The sequence below is a fragment of the Rutilus rutilus genome (assembly GCF_951802725.1).
Source record: "Rutilus rutilus genome assembly, chromosome: 12".
Lineage (NCBI taxonomy): Eukaryota > Metazoa > Chordata > Actinopteri > Cypriniformes > Leuciscidae > Rutilus > Rutilus rutilus.
In genome coordinates this window covers 32113917-32129787 of record NC_140217.1, presented here as the reverse complement: position 1 = coordinate 32129787, position 15871 = coordinate 32113917, and the positions used below count along the sequence as shown (strand labels likewise).

The 15871-nt window shown below is 38.6% G+C and overlaps 1 protein-coding gene across 1 annotated transcript in view; it reads left to right on the top strand.

Annotated features, from left to right (window-relative positions):
* The window catches only part of tex264a (testis expressed 264, ER-phagy receptor a), a 75019-nt gene extending 64200 nt beyond the window's left edge, over positions 1–10819 (top strand). The window contains exons 3-4 of the mRNA XM_084426385.1: positions 3040–3220; positions 9947–10819. Coding sequence (XP_084282511.1) covers positions 3040–3220; positions 9947–10260 — 495 coding nt within the window. The 3' untranslated portion in view covers positions 10261–10819. The remainder of the gene's footprint in view (positions 1–3039; positions 3221–9946) is intronic.
* Positions 10820–15871: the final 5052 nt, after the last annotated feature.

Sequence of the window (15871 nt, the reverse complement as noted above, 5' to 3'; positions counted from 1 at the left end):
TAGTTGACGCAGTTGATGAACAGCCATCAAATGACACTATTATAAGAGACTGAAAGCTTTGAAAGGACCCTAGTGACGTGATTAGAAACGTATAACCTACAGTACATTAATGCTCAGTCTTGTCGGTAAACAAAAGCATTACAGACAAATTTTAGCAATTTGCCTGAATTGCTGTTTCTCGCTTTGGTGTTTTGACATTGTTTTCATGGGGGCGAAAGTGTGGAGTGGATTGTCTTTGTTTTTTTTTCCTCTCACTCATTATCAGTCCTGGTTCAAGGAGATGTGCTCTCATTTGCATGTGGGCCCCCAAGGGCTGGAGTCTTTATGTGTATCAGGTGATTCATACTGCTTAGAGCAGGACTCTTTTGCCGAGGATTAGAATAAAACCAATCAATTAGCCAAGAGAAAGAGAACAGTGAAACTACTAAACACCTTCAACTCGACTTCTCTGTCTTCCTGGGTCAGAGAAATGGGGAAACATACTTAACTCTTTCCCCGCTATTGTGGAATTTTCTGGCTTTCCGTGTTTTCACTGTTATACGGTATAGGGGGCGCTATTATACATCTTCTTAAAGATTACTGAATCTCCTGATGAAAACACATGCGAAGAAGATGCAGAAACAAGCAATATTATACTACGAGCTACAGGTCTGTGCAAGCTTGTTGATGGACTCAATCTACTCCATCTATGTTCAACGATGATCATCGTTCTGAATCCGATCTTTGACAAAAACATGATTTTCTCAGCTTTCTGCTCAAAATGTTGCTTTTTTTAAATGAAATTTACCCACATTCAAGTGTTGATAATAAAAGAATACATGAAGCTAGAATAAAACTTTTTTCGTTGTTGTTGTTTAAAAGCAGAGGGTCTGTTTTTTCTTTTGATATATTGCATGTCCAGATATTCATACAACAAAATATTCTGGGGGCCATGAAGTTTTGTGAAAATGGTCAAAAAACGCTGGCGGTGGCTGGCAACTTTAAAAGAGTTAATTGTCATAAAAGTAAATGTCGCAATGCACCAATTCTTAAAGGTGCAGTATGTAATATTGATAACTAGTGGTTGAAATGGGTACTGCAGTCCAAATTCAAAATATTGGAGAGAGCTGTTTCCTCCACCCCCTCCGCCTCAGACTTGACGCTAACGCGGGTTGCCAGATTGACGACAGTTGACAATGGAAAACGACGAGCCTTACATTGTACGTTGATCAGCTAATGTATTGCAGTGTTTTTATTACCGAAGCTTTTTAGGTCGAGTAGAATCTGCAATCTCTGACCAAGTTTGTTTCCTGGCTTCCATGGCTACAATACTCCGTGTTTTCTGCCAATTGGCGATCCAGGGTACCGAAATACTATTGAGTAGATAGGCAGCGATCACACAGACCAAAACAAAAACAGACATTCCGATACGGACATTAAATAACTGGAAATTGCATACAGCACCTTTAATTGACTTTCTTTGTGCAAAATTATATGCAAAAAACATATTATTTCGTTTTGTGATTAAAAACGATCCTTCAAGCTGCTTTTTTCCAGTCCCTTCAAATTTAACATTGCTAGTTAATCCTTAATTTTTTTTATTTTAAAGGTTTGTCTTTATATCTTTGTGGAGATTTTCTAATAATTATTTATTGCGACCATCAAGTTATAATGGTAATGAATGGCATGTGTCTGTTAAGTTTGCCTGTGCACATTTGTACATTTGTTTGTGTCTGGCCTGTACCTTGTTTTATTATGGCACTTGTCATTTCTATGGGCCATTCTAAACAGTGTTACTGTATCAAAACAAAGCTCTTATCATGAAGAGCCTGTGCAATTATGGAAGTTCTGTTTCCCGAGGGCTTGGTGGCACATAACATCCTCCACATATATAAATATATATCAAATCATTCACAGTACAAAAGGATATTGCAGCCCCTGTCTGATGTTGCTAGCATCTGCATTTTTATTACCATTCATTGCAAAGTATTTTCTGCACATGTATTCTGGTTCTATATAGGGAAACCCTGATGATGTTTTATGACATGTCATATTCAATATTCTCACATTCTTACTTTATGCATTTTAAATCTGTTCTTATCTGAATGTAATCTGGAACAATAAGCTTTATAGTTGTTGGTTACATGCGAGCTTTATGATATATTATGTCTAAAAATAAAACTAAGGCATGGCTTACTGTGCAGTTGCTTTGGTGGAATGGAATTAAATGAATAAATATATAGAACTTCGGTTAATAAGTGACAGTGGCTTATTTACGTCTAGATGCTTTTGACCTTTTGTTAAAACATGCTAGAGCTGTTATATCTAAATAATAGTCCTGAATGTCTTAACGTTAGTTCACAATTTCACGCTTAGCGATTTTATTTGCGCAACAGCCTGATCAGCTTGCTGTTTTGCATTGTTCTTTCAGATCATTACAGTGGCATTTGGTCTTATCCTTAATTAGGCCGCTTCATTAAAAGCAGACTAATTGGTGTAAACTCCTGCCTAGTCCAGCTGCAAAGTTGTCATAAGGCTGGTGTGTTTGATCAGTAAAGGTCTGACCTAAGTTTGATTCTAATGAGGTGGGACATCATTGAAGGTCTTTTGCAGAGAACAGTGTCATTCCCTTCTTAACTATAATGAACAGAAATTATTAGTACTGAATGCATTAAAGAGCAAATAACTTGGTGTCACCACTAATTTTTCAGCCCATTGTTTGTTGTTTACAGCTATTATCTTGCCAAAAAAACATTAGACTAGCCAATACATGTTACCCAATTGTTCAATAGAACCCCCTTTTTTCCCAAATAGATTTAAAAGGAACTTTAAAAGGAATAGTTCACACATAACTGACAGTTCTTTCGTTATTCACTCATCCTGCCATTCAAACCCATGTGATTTTCTTTCTTGCATGGAACATTGATATTCTTTTTATTATTGGTTTGAAGCAGTGTTCCCTTGTGGTTTTAGCACTGCACAGGACCGAATCATATATGCATGAGTTGTTTATATGTTAGTATGCAGCTTTATTAAATTAACTTTTCTTTTTCCCTGTAGGAAAGGAGTCTAAATGCGTACCCATTCCTGGAGATATGCAAAGGAGATCTGATCCATTACATGTGTCCACTGGAGAATCCGACAGACTTCTGCGTGCCTGAACTTCTTGAGAAGAATACATCTGATGACGTGGAGGAAACAGTGGAGCATAAAGACGCTGATGTCACAGAGTCAGGGGCGGGTATGTCACTACACTCATCAACTTAGAATGAAAAGAATTGAACTGTTTTGGCTCCGATGCCAATTCCACCTTCATGACTCATCTGCTATTTTTAATAAGCATGAGCAACATTCACATTTGTTGTGAAATGAGATGAAATTTATATTTCGAACAAAACAATAACAACTCAGAAATAAATTCTAAAATGCACTGCCTGTTTGGCCACAAATCTAAATAAATAAAAAAAAGAATAAGATCTTGCACATTTTTTTAGTCCACATTTAACATGATTTCAAGATACAATTAAATCCTTCCAAAAAGAGTAAAAAAAACTCAATACTTGAAATTCATTCGCTGCGGATCCAAAAAAGGATTACACGCTGAGTGTAGTGGATTTTTCCATAAACCTAACTATCTGGGTCTCGTCTACAAATTGACGTCCCCACTCTGTATCTGGGTCTCGTCTCCAAATCGACGTCCCCACTCAATAAGTCACCTAGTCTTAACTTGTTCCTCTAAACTAACTTACTTCCTAAACTAGCTTCCTGCGCAGGAATAAATCGACATACAGACCTGCAAATGTCCTTTAAATGCTTTAATCACGGCCAGGAGATCTTCCCGAGCAGTTCTCAGGGAATCTCTCCCAAGAAAGCAAGGCCGGAGGATCTCAGACAAATTCCATTGAGAATCCCACCGTAAAACACAGATACAACAGTTTTTATAGAATCGAGGTATGGCATAAATGTCAGGCTGCATTACATAATTTCCCCACTATTTGATTGGTTCTTCATATGCAAACCCCTCTGTTACTAGGTAAAGCAAACTTTGTTTTAATGATGACTTCATCTGTTAATCACAAGATTCTAACAGACTGTCTAGTTTCATTTCCCAAACTATGTTATTAATACATACATACGCACACAGTCAAAGTCACAAGGTTTCCATTGATTTCGTACAATACATCCTGCTCAAATAAGGTTAGATGTTAGGAACATGGTTAGTTTAATATACGGTTTAAAATTTCCACGACATGAGTTGAGTAACTATTTTAGTTGTGTAACTATATTGATTATGAGTTCTTGCTTGAATGTGTTTATAAGGACTCATTCATCATGTGCATTTTTTTTTTTGCACTTGTAATTAAAAGAAGATTGCAAGAATCTCGGTGTGTAATCCTTTTTTTGGATACGCAGCGAATGAATTTCAAGTATTGAGGTTTTTGACAATTTTTTGGAAGGATCACAACTACCCAAATGCATAATTTCACTGCAAATGTAAAAAATTGTATTCAGTGAATATTTTATTTGAGCAACTTGGTTGATTTATTAGTATTTTATATATTTAGTGTTGATGATGATGATGATTAATAACAACAACAATAAAAAAATCAACATAATCATCAAAATATCACTAAATTAAATGTTTAAATATTTATTTAAATATTAGATTTAATATTAAAATAAATTAAGAGTACTAATTTATCGTATTATTGGTTTTAATATTATTATTATTTTTATTCAAGTCATTATACCTCTGTGAAATATTTTTTTTACAAATTATACTTGTTTTGTATGATTCCATGATTTCATGGCTCTGATGCATATACCTATATTATACACAAGTGTGAAAAATGTAGACATTCCATTAATTGCCCTTTTCATCCCTTGTCCAGTAAAATCGCAGTCTTGTAAAGAAAAATAGTACATTTAATAGTTAATTAATAGTAGTTGTGTCTTACATGCATGGATACAGACATATGGGTCATGATGTTGCCATGTTACCACTGCTTGCATGGGATCCCATACCATTACCCTCATTTCAGATGTTATAAATCTCTCAGAACCTGCTAGCAACATTAAAACGACATGTGAGCGCTTGCATGAAAGTGTTCATAAGGACTCATTCATCATGTGCATTTATTCCAGAGAAATTGCACAGTAGTTGCACCTTATCTGCCATATTATGTCTCTGCTGTGAGCTCTGTGAAACTGAGAAAAATGAAGGCGCGCTGCTCAGTCACAGCAGTAGTTGTCCACAGTTCAATCTGTGGTCAGTAAAACAAATGGCTGTGAAGATTGATGCTAAAGTCCAAGGGCTGTTTTCTGCTCTACACAGCTAAACAGAGTCATTACTCCAGCGGGACAACAGCTAAGCTCAGTGTGTGTGTGTGTGTGTGCCTGCAGCTCTCTTAATTAAAGGCCGTTCAATCACAGCTGCTCAGCTGGATCTGACAAGTGCAGGTTGTGAATCAAACTCCTTCATTTGGGGGATTCAGGGCAGTTCAGAACATCTCTCTTCCACCCTTTGTCTTTCTTTCCATCCATTCCTTTTCTACCCTCGCTTTCATTTCTTAGCTGCTTTAACTTGAACCACTGAACCTTAGATTTACGCATTGAGAAATGCCTCCATTAGGGCTTGGATTTCAGTGCAGGTATTTCAAGCTCATTGGACACTCATTGGAGTTCAATGTGAATGTGCAGTGACCTTTGTTTATACCACATACCTAAGCATTATATAAGTGCGCAGCAGTGTAACTGTAACAGGTTCAAATTGTTGGTTCAATTACACACACACACACATATATATTGATTATTGTATATTAAATGTAATGTATATGGTTTTATTATACTCATTCTCACTCTCACTCACACTCTCTTTTGCTGTACCTATAATTACATTGTCCTTTCCGCTTTCAAAATCCCTTTTGTCTAAAAACATTTTACTGAACAAAAATCCTGAAGCTCCGGTAGCAATCCCACTGGACCCAATTTAGAAACTAATTCAGGCAAATGCGATTTAAGAGGCTTTCCGAGGAAAGATATGCTTCAGCTTTGTTGAGATTTCAAGCCGTTTGGAGAGTCTGGAAGCAATTTTTACAACTGGAAGGTCTTCCTCACATATCAAATATTTGACCGGTTAGTGCCAAAACTGTTTTTTCTCTATTGTTCAGTGATATACAATGGTGGAATTAAATTTAAGAGGCCCTTCATATACATTGAATAAGTAATTAATAAAGATTTTATTTTATATTTTTATAAAATATGTATATAAAATACATAAAACCATGAAATCAAATATGTTTTCCATATTTAATCTCTTGTGTCTATCTCCTGTGGTCTGACACTCTGCGACTCAGGCAGGCCGAGATCTGTCTAGAACTGAACCCGATAATGACTATAAGGTGAGTTATTATGGACAGGAAAGTGATTAGAAAAAATGGATAGAGCTGGTGAATTAGGGACCCTCTGATCATCACATTGTACTCTCAAGTGACCATTCTCCGACGTGCCAATGATCTTTTAGAGGGTGTCATCCAAGCTGTGAACAGAGCTAATTCCAGTGTCACGGTGCTCAAGAGCACCAAGGGTACATTGTGCACAATTTGAAGGACAAGTACAGGCACATTCACCAGGACCGGAAAGCCCAGTCTAATCTTAGCAGTGCCCTTTTGGGTTGTTAAAAGGTTTCTCACATACTCCAACTGAGAGGTTATAATTAGCTGTGGTGATTTGGGCAAGAACGAGTAGGTTTTAAATTAACAGTTTGAGTAACAGTTCCCGATTAAGCATCATTTGGTTTTATACTTACATATTGCTTGTATATTAGGGCTTATATATTAATTAGGTGTGTCAGTAGATTAATTTATCTTGTTTAATGTGTTTATTTTGTCTTCATTTGCTATATCCAGATAAGTAAACCATCAGATTGAAGGATGATTGTCATAAAATGACCTAGTTCTGGCATGACACTCTAGATGGCGCAGGCTGGTAGCGATTTAGTAGCGATCACATCATTATCTACATAGCTGATTGGTTGCTGTTACATCAGCTTGCCAGTGAGCTGCGGCTCAGCATTCAAATAGTGTGCAGAAACCCTCCACCTTCCCCAGCTCCACCTATATAGATCTACTACTGTTCATTCATTTATGCTACATTTATGCAGCATGTCTGTGAATGTATTGGCAGTACATGGTATTCATTGCCATGCCAATCTCTCCGAGAGTTGTCATGACAGAACTGTATTTTTTTTTTATCCAGTCGAGAAACACAGTTTGCATATCATCTTGCCATACAGCGGTGGCATGTTTTGACACTCCGTTCAGTCTGTATCACACAGAAACAATGACAGAATGGGACAGAGCTCGTGTTTTAAAGCTAAACTGACACTGGAATGAATATTTCACTGAAACTGGCGGCGTGCCACTGTTCTCTCTGCCATCTCTGATGTAATAAGCCTGGTTTTCTTTCTTCCATTGGAGAAAGTGTAGCTAACAGCTAACCTGGATCACGTGTGCCTTGATAACCAATCAGTTATGAAGCAGTGAAGCCTCTCCTCTATTTATAGATTTAATATATATTTTAATTAAAATGATACAGTATACATATAAACCCTTATTTTTTTCTTTAAAAAAAAATAAAATCCTAGATAAAATATTCCATGTTCCAACATACAGTATAGATTCATATTGTGGTCATGGTTTGCGTAGCGGAGTAGGCTCTTGCTTTGACCAAGAGTTTATTACTGTTATAAAAAGGACCATTCATGCAGCGTAGGGAGGAGACATTTCTGTGGTGGGCAAATATAAGGTGTGTTGTGGCACCTAATGAGGTTTGAAAAGGTCTTCCCCTCATTGCTCCTCTTTTCTGCCTCTGTGAATCTCCACAATTAGCAGAAAGCTGGTGCTTAATTGAGATGCCATATCTAATATGTTGAGATGGAGATAATAGAGGGATCATTTCTATCCATCTAAAACAATGCTGGCAGGGAGGGACGAGAGGTTAAATTCACATGCTGTATTAAAAGAAATTAGGCAGAATGGGAAGTTTTTATTCAAGTAGCTGGTATAAGACTCTCAGTGTAGATTCTCTTTCTTCCTTCTTCTTTCTATCCCTCTTTCATCCATCTCCATCCTCATTGTTATTCAGTCACTTTATTTGTTCAGTTTAAGCATTTAGTTTCAGCAACGGATTCCAGTCATGACCCTCTTAAATTGCACCTTACAAAGAGATCACGACCTCTTGCCCAAACGATTTTTTTTTTCAGACTCAATGCCATTTAATTATTCTTCTGTCCATTTTTTCAAGTTACCCTTCTTCCCGTTTTCAACAAAAAGCCCCTTACTCGATTTACAAAAAGATCTCGATCTGTGATTAGGCTTATGTTAAATTCTATGCAAATAATCAATCTATTGACTTGTAAAGCTGCTTTGTAATGCCTTTTCAATGCTTTACTTGTCTGCCACAATAATGTAGTGTATTTGAATTATCTTAATTGCTATTAAGCAATTAACTATTGATTAATCCAATAAATTATCATTTTGTGTAATTAATTCGATTTTTTTAATCTAATCAATATACAGCCATAGTAAAAAGCACATTTGCTTTGAGTCTTTGCCGTGTTTAGCATGTTTGTATAGTAACCACTAAACTCGATTCATAAAGCTGCATTTCCTCTTTAAGGAATTCCTTTTTTTAGCCAAGAGAATCGCAGCTGTTTACCGACTTCTAACCTTTAATTCTGAGTTAAATATTTGAAATCTCTTTGGAGGTATTATTTTTTTATTTGGCACAAACACAGCCTTTGGGGATTGTTTTAGCTCATATTTAGCGTTTTGGCAATTATAACTCTCACCTGGTGTGTGTCACGATAACAGCACAGCTTCTTGCAATTATACTGCTGTTAGTAAATGACTGGAACCCTCTGATGCTGAAATGCCATTAAAGGATCCCCAAAGGCTATCAGTGAAAACAGCAGGACTTTAAACTACCAGTTTTTTTTTATTTTTATAATTCAAGTTCTTCAACTCAGCTTATTTTTAATGATAAAGTACAGTATATTCACTCAGAATAGTTCCTAATGGTATCAAAGTCCCCCTGTGGTCAATATTTGTATCCCTTAAAACTTATCTTTGATCACCAAAATGACATATTTAAACATTTTCATGCCTTAATATAGCTTCAATGTATACACCCTTGCTCCCTTTAGTATACGCGGATCCATGAATATGTAAATTAGCCCCGGCTCCACTCACACACACCAGCTCAGAGATCCACTCCTTCAATTTTACTGTAGTAAATGCTTCACAATGACAAGTGGAAATAGTGGTTAAATTCTGCCATATATGTTTGAACCAGAAACTGATTCAGAAGAAGTGGAAGAGTGAATTATACAGGGTTGTCTACAAGTCGATGTATCAGAATAGTAATGCGTTTTATGTATCGCTTTCTACAACATCGGACACACAACGGTAATTAATATGATTAGCCTTTGGCTTGACTACGTTATAAAACAGCTAATAATGTGTTGCTAATGTTACACAAACCATGTTCGCGTTCGCCATCTCATTCTGCCTTCAAAAAATCAGTATCCTTAGAAACGCTTTGAACATCATAGAACGTCAGTGGAGAAAGGCAATTATTTCATCATAACATCGTAATATACATAATTCACCTGCTATATTGCTAAATGTGCCCGATTTTTGTCATATCAACAGAAAAATATACCGGTATAACCTGGCTTCTCTTGAGACTCCCCTGCTTCAGAGGATAGTTAATGATATGCTGATATGTTGACGTGATTGGTTACAAGATAGTTTGTGACTCTTAAGTGTCACCGGCCCACCGGTGGGCCCACAGCCATTACGTATAAATGTATACGTATACGTGTTTAAATATGTATATTTAAAACAGTTAATGCTTAACTGTTAATGTTAATTGATTAAACTGTTAAATATACTTTATGTTCCAGGTGAGCTGGAGCAGAAGTCAAGCTCAGTGTTCCAGGAAGTGGTTGAAGAGAGCAGGGATGTGGTGGAGGCCTCTGCCCCATTGCTGGAGAGCTCTCAGCCTGGCCTGGGTGAGGAAGAGGATCCCAGCGAGGATGGGGACCAAGGGGCCAAGGGGTCTAGCGAGTCTGTAGGCAGTGGTTCTTCCTTTGAAGAGCTGGACATGGAAATGGAAGAGGAGAAAGAGGAGAAGAAAAACGAAGCAGAGGAGGAAGACCATAATGGACAGCAGAAGCCTGTGATGGTGGGAGAAACAATCGGGAACAGGGAGGAGTGAGGGATAAAGCGGATTAGAGGGAATGTGGGTGAATGATGAGCGCATATGTGAGTGTGGGTGCATGTGTGAGAGGAAGAAAGTTTGTCAGTGTCTTTGAAATCATCAAAGGCTGTTTTTTTTTTTTTTTTTCATAAGTCTTTGAAATTAACTTCCTTAAATATCCGAAAAGTTCCTTCTTTGTTATCAGCAAACAAGCAGTTATCCCTTTCAGAACCTTTTATTAATGACTTAATGAAATGCACATTATTCTTTGGCTTTGTATTTATTTCTATGAAAACAAATTGTATATGTTGCTTCCTCTATTGTCTTCCCACGGTAATCATGAACTACATTCAGGCAGCAAGTAAATGAGGCACATTCTGAAAATGAGGTGACATTTTAAAACGCAACTAAATGAAGCTTAATCAGACATTTTATTTCATTAACATGTTCTACAGATGATGTATTCAGTAGCGTTTGCTTCAAAACATGAATAATAATTCATTCCAAATGTTGTCTGTTGCTGTAGGAAAAAACTGAAAAAGAGTGAGAATAATAAAGTGCATGTTTTTATTAGTGATTGGAGTGTGTTTAATTTGACTGGTATGTATGTAATAGATCTGTTGTTGTTTGTGTTGTTGTAGTTGTTTTTTTGGAAAAGAGGAAATCAGTACAAAAAAAAGATAGATTAAGTATACAGAAGATATTCAAGTATATCAGTATATTTTCTCTTTCTTTAATATATATATCGTTTTTTCACCCCTTTCATTTTCACATACCAATTAATATAGCAAGTATAATCCACTTTAGACTTTCTAACTATAAAAGTAACTTTGCAACTACATCAAAGTCCCTTTCAGGCACGTCATTTCACTCGGCGGCCATCTTTGAAACACCTCTCGAGTGTAATGTGGTGGATTTTAATAATGTGCTAAAGGGCACAGCAATATTAAATTTGACTTTTTTAACTATCTGATCGGAAAGCGACATTCCAGGGACCCTCCCTGACTATATTGACTCAGCCTTGTTGCTGAGTGGTTCTTTATTTACTGTTGGAATTGTGCGTGAGGAACCCTGAAATTTCACAGCACTCGCCATGCCAGAGTCTCGTCACGTCATGGACACCACACTAGAGTCTCGTCCCGTCATGGACACCACACTAGAGTCTCGTCCCGTCATGGACACCACACTAGAGTCTCGTCATGTCATGGACACCACACTAGAGTCTCGTCACGTTATGGACACCACACGAGAATCTCGTCGCGTCATGCACACCACACTAGAGTCTCGTCACGTCATGGACACCACACTAGAGTCTCGTCACGTCATGGACACCACACTAGAGTCTCGTCACGTAATGGACACCACACTAGAGTCTCGTCACGTTATGGACACCACACTAGAGTCTCGTCACGTCATGGACACCACACTAGAGTCTCGTCACGTCATGGACACCACACTAGAGTCTCGTCATGTCATGGACACCACACTAGAGTCTCGTCACGTTATGGACACCACACTAGAATCTCGTCGCGTCATGCACACCACACTAGAGTCTTGTCGCGTCATTGCCACGTCACGTCATGGACACCACACTAGAGTCTCGTCACGTAATGGACACCACACTAGAGTCTTGTCACGTCATGGACACCACACTAGAGTCTTGTAACGTCATGGACATCACACTAGAGTCTCGTCCCGTCATGGACACCACACTAGAGTCTCGTCACGTTATGGACACCACACTAGAGTCTCGTCACGTCATGGACACCACACTAGAGTCTCGTCACGTTATGGACACCACACTAGAATCTCGTCGCGTCATGCACACCACACTAGAGTCTTGTCGCGTCATTGCCACGTCACGTCATGGACACCACACTAGAGTCTCGTCACGTAATGGACACCACACTAGAGTCTTGTCACGTCATGGACACCACACTAGAGTCTTGTAACGTCATGGACATCACACTAGAGTCTCGTCATGTCATGGACACCACACTAGAGTCTCGTCATGTTATGGACACCACACTAGAGTCTCGTCACGTCGGTCATGGACACCACACTAGAGTCTCGTCATGTCATGGACACCACACTAGAGTCTTGTGACGTCATGGACACCACACTAGAGTCTTGTCACGTCATGGACACGTCACGTCACGTCATGGACACCACACTAGAGTCTCGTCACTTCATGGACACCACACTAGAGTCTCGTCACGTCATGGACACCACAATAGAGTCTCGTCACGTCATGGACACCACACTAGAGTCTTATAACATCATGGACACCACACTAGAGTCTTGTCACGTCATGGCTTTCACGCCAGAGTCCCCTCACATCATGGTCACTCTGGTCACCCCTGGAGATTTTTTGGTGGGTTTTTTTTGTCCAGCAGATGCAGTGCTTGGGTCATGACGGATCTCAGGGCAGATGAGACTAATTGCCAGTGTTATGGATCCACAACTAAGGTCTGTGCAAGCGGTGAGCAGGTCAAGTCTGGTGGGCCCAAGTCCAGATCCAGTGGTCCCGGAAGACATTCCATTATCCGCAGTGCTTCCGGTAGTGGCCACCGTCATCGTGTGTGTGGGCCACATACACTTTCTCCGAGACGGCGACTACTACAGCTCCTCCAGAGACTGTGACGTCCACCTGTGAACTCTCTTCCTTTCACGTCACGGCCATGAAGGCCATTCATGAACTCTTTATGCCCCATGAGACTGACACAAAATGCTGCTTAGGAACTGTCTGTGTCCTATGTCTCGGCCAGAAGGACTGCCTAGGTTTCTGATCCACCAGCGCTTCTCTGGTGGTTCCCATCTCCACTGCCCGTGAACGACCAACTGATCCTCCATGATGTAGTCCTTCGCTCCATGGTCCTTTGCTCCACGGTCCAGGTCTACCTGATCATCCATAGTCTCATCCTCTGCTCCATAGTCCAGATCCGCCTTTGCTTCACGGTTCCCACCATGACGTGTTTTGGTTATGTTAAAGCCTTCCCGTCTTTTATTTTGATATTTGTCACAGCCCTGTACCCCTCATGTGATACCTGTCATGTGCCTTGTCTAGCTTTGTTAAATGTAACCCACTGTTGGTGAGTCTTTGTTTTAATGGTTTATGGTCAAGTTTATGTGAAGTCAAGTCTGGTTCTTATTATTTGCATCTGTTCACGCTTATTTAAATAAACTGCGCATGGGTTCAACTCTGCTCGCCTTCAGTGGATAACACGTTACATCACCAATGAAATCTGATAACTACTGTCATAAATTTTGTTTCTGACAAAAAAAAAGAAAAAAAAGAATTGACCAGCCATGTCAACTATCTCTCAGAGTATTAGTTGACTGTCTGCTTATCTGCTAACACATTTTGATGGTCCCCCGACAGACATTCTACTGACTATAAGTAACTTTGCAAGTACATGTCAACTTATTATACTAACCCTGACCCTAAACTAACAGTCTACTTATACTCTGAGAGTTAGTTGTCATGTAGTTGCAAATTAATGAGAGTTAGCTGACAGATAGTTAGTATAATATCTAAAGTGGATTTTTTTTTATTTATTTTTTTTACAACTATTGCAACCTTTTTAGTAAAAAAAAAAAAGATATGAAATATACACACTACCATTCAAAAGTTTGGGGTCGATAAGGTTTTTTTCTGTTCTGTTCATCCTGTTCAAAAGTTTTCACCCCCGGCTCTTAATGCACCGTGTTTCCTTCTGCATGCAGCATCAGTGAATGTTTGATAGTTCATCAACCTTTTTTCAATAGTTGTGATTGAGTCCCTCAATTGTCCTCAGTGTGAAAAGATTGATCTTAAAATCATGCAGTCACTGCTGGAAAGGGTTCAAATGTGCAAAAGATGCTGGAAACCTGAAGAATTTGCAGGACCTGAAGAACATTGGGCAGTTTAACTGCTCAGAAAAAACAAGGGACTCAAGAACAACCATCACAAAAAAAAACACACAAAAAAAAACAGTCGTAGATCATCCAGGTAATGACACAGTATTAAGAATCAAGGGTATGTAAACTTTTTTTTATAAATTCCGCTCTTTTATTTTGTATTGTGGACTACATACAAACATCTTTTATGTAAAATATCTTATTCAGGACAGTACTTAATAAAAAATAACATACATTTGGTATGATCCCTCTTTATTTTGTTAAAATAATTAACATTTTGCAGTTTGCAGGGTTTATGTAAACTTTCGAGCATGACTATTTTATTCAACATTCTTTGATGAATAGAAAGTTCAAAAGAACTGCATTTATTTGAAAAAGAAATCTTTTATAACACTATAAATGTCTTTACTGTCACATTTAAAAAAAAAGTTTCCTTGCTGAATCAATTTAAAAAAAAAAGAAAAAAAAGTTGTTTTTCTGTTGCTATAGTGTTCCTGATGCTGAAGAGAATACTGTCTTATTAACTATTTTAAGCCTCAGGAATCCCTTCTGTCTAAGTATTCTCTTTTGTCATACATCAAGTTACTTTGAACTTCTGATTGGATGAGATGTGAGGGATTTGCCATCGACAATACAAATCAATACAAGTGATGCATCCAAAAGCTCCGGCAAGTTCTCCATTTCCCGAACACTTTGTGGAGAAACTGTGAGTTTAGTGAAGCACAGAAAAGGAGGAACATTTGAGTTATGATCTTTTTGAACTATTTTCATTGGTGGACCAACAAGAAACCCAATAGGTGGCCATATTGTGTCATAAACAGAAACACACTTATATATTTGTTACTGTACTGAATAATAACCCAGCTGTGATTACCTGAGGCTGAATCACATTTGTGCTTATTTATTACAATAGCACTGTTACTGGTGTGATATTGCTAAATGAGATTTTGGCTAGTTTTTTAATTCAAAAGTTCACTGAGTCCCTGTCTGTTTTCCATGGAATATTAGATGTCAGGTAAATTGACAGTTTCAGTCACTGTTCACTCTCATTGTATGAACAAAGATGCCATGTAAGTAAATGGTGACTGAGGCTGTCAGTCATTTCTGCCTGTCAGTGCCTGACATCTCCTTTTGAGTTCCACAGAAGAAAGGTTGTTGCTGGCGGTCAACAACCAACTGATTTTACAAGCATGCTCTCTCAAGTTATATTTGGCAAGGATGGGATGTGACTGGCTCGATTGGTAAGAGGTCGACACGCAATGTTCGGTTTGAGAGCATCCTCACGGGAGCTCGTGCCCTCGCGCGCCCACTCGTGTCATGTTGAAACTTGTTCATCGACCTGAAACGGGACATTGATCCCATGATGTGTGATTCTGGCAAGCCAACCTTAATATATCGCCGTCACTGACTGGTGCTTGGCCAATTAAACAAAATCGACACCAGCTGACGTGTTTTGGGGCATTTACATATTCCGTGTCTCGCGGACGGAGCAGTTAGAGCAGATTGAGTGAAGTTGCTGTCAGCATAGTTGTCTTGGTAGTTTATCATATGCGGTCAGTGATCGTTTCTGTTACCGGTTAGAAATGCTGTTGTGGATGTTTCTCTGCCAGTGGTCAGTAGATTGGAAACGCATCTACAGTAGCATAGCCTACCTGCCCACTTCATGATATTTTTCAGTTGAAGAAATCCAGTCGATATTTTCAATTCATAGTTTCAGGGTTAGACATCC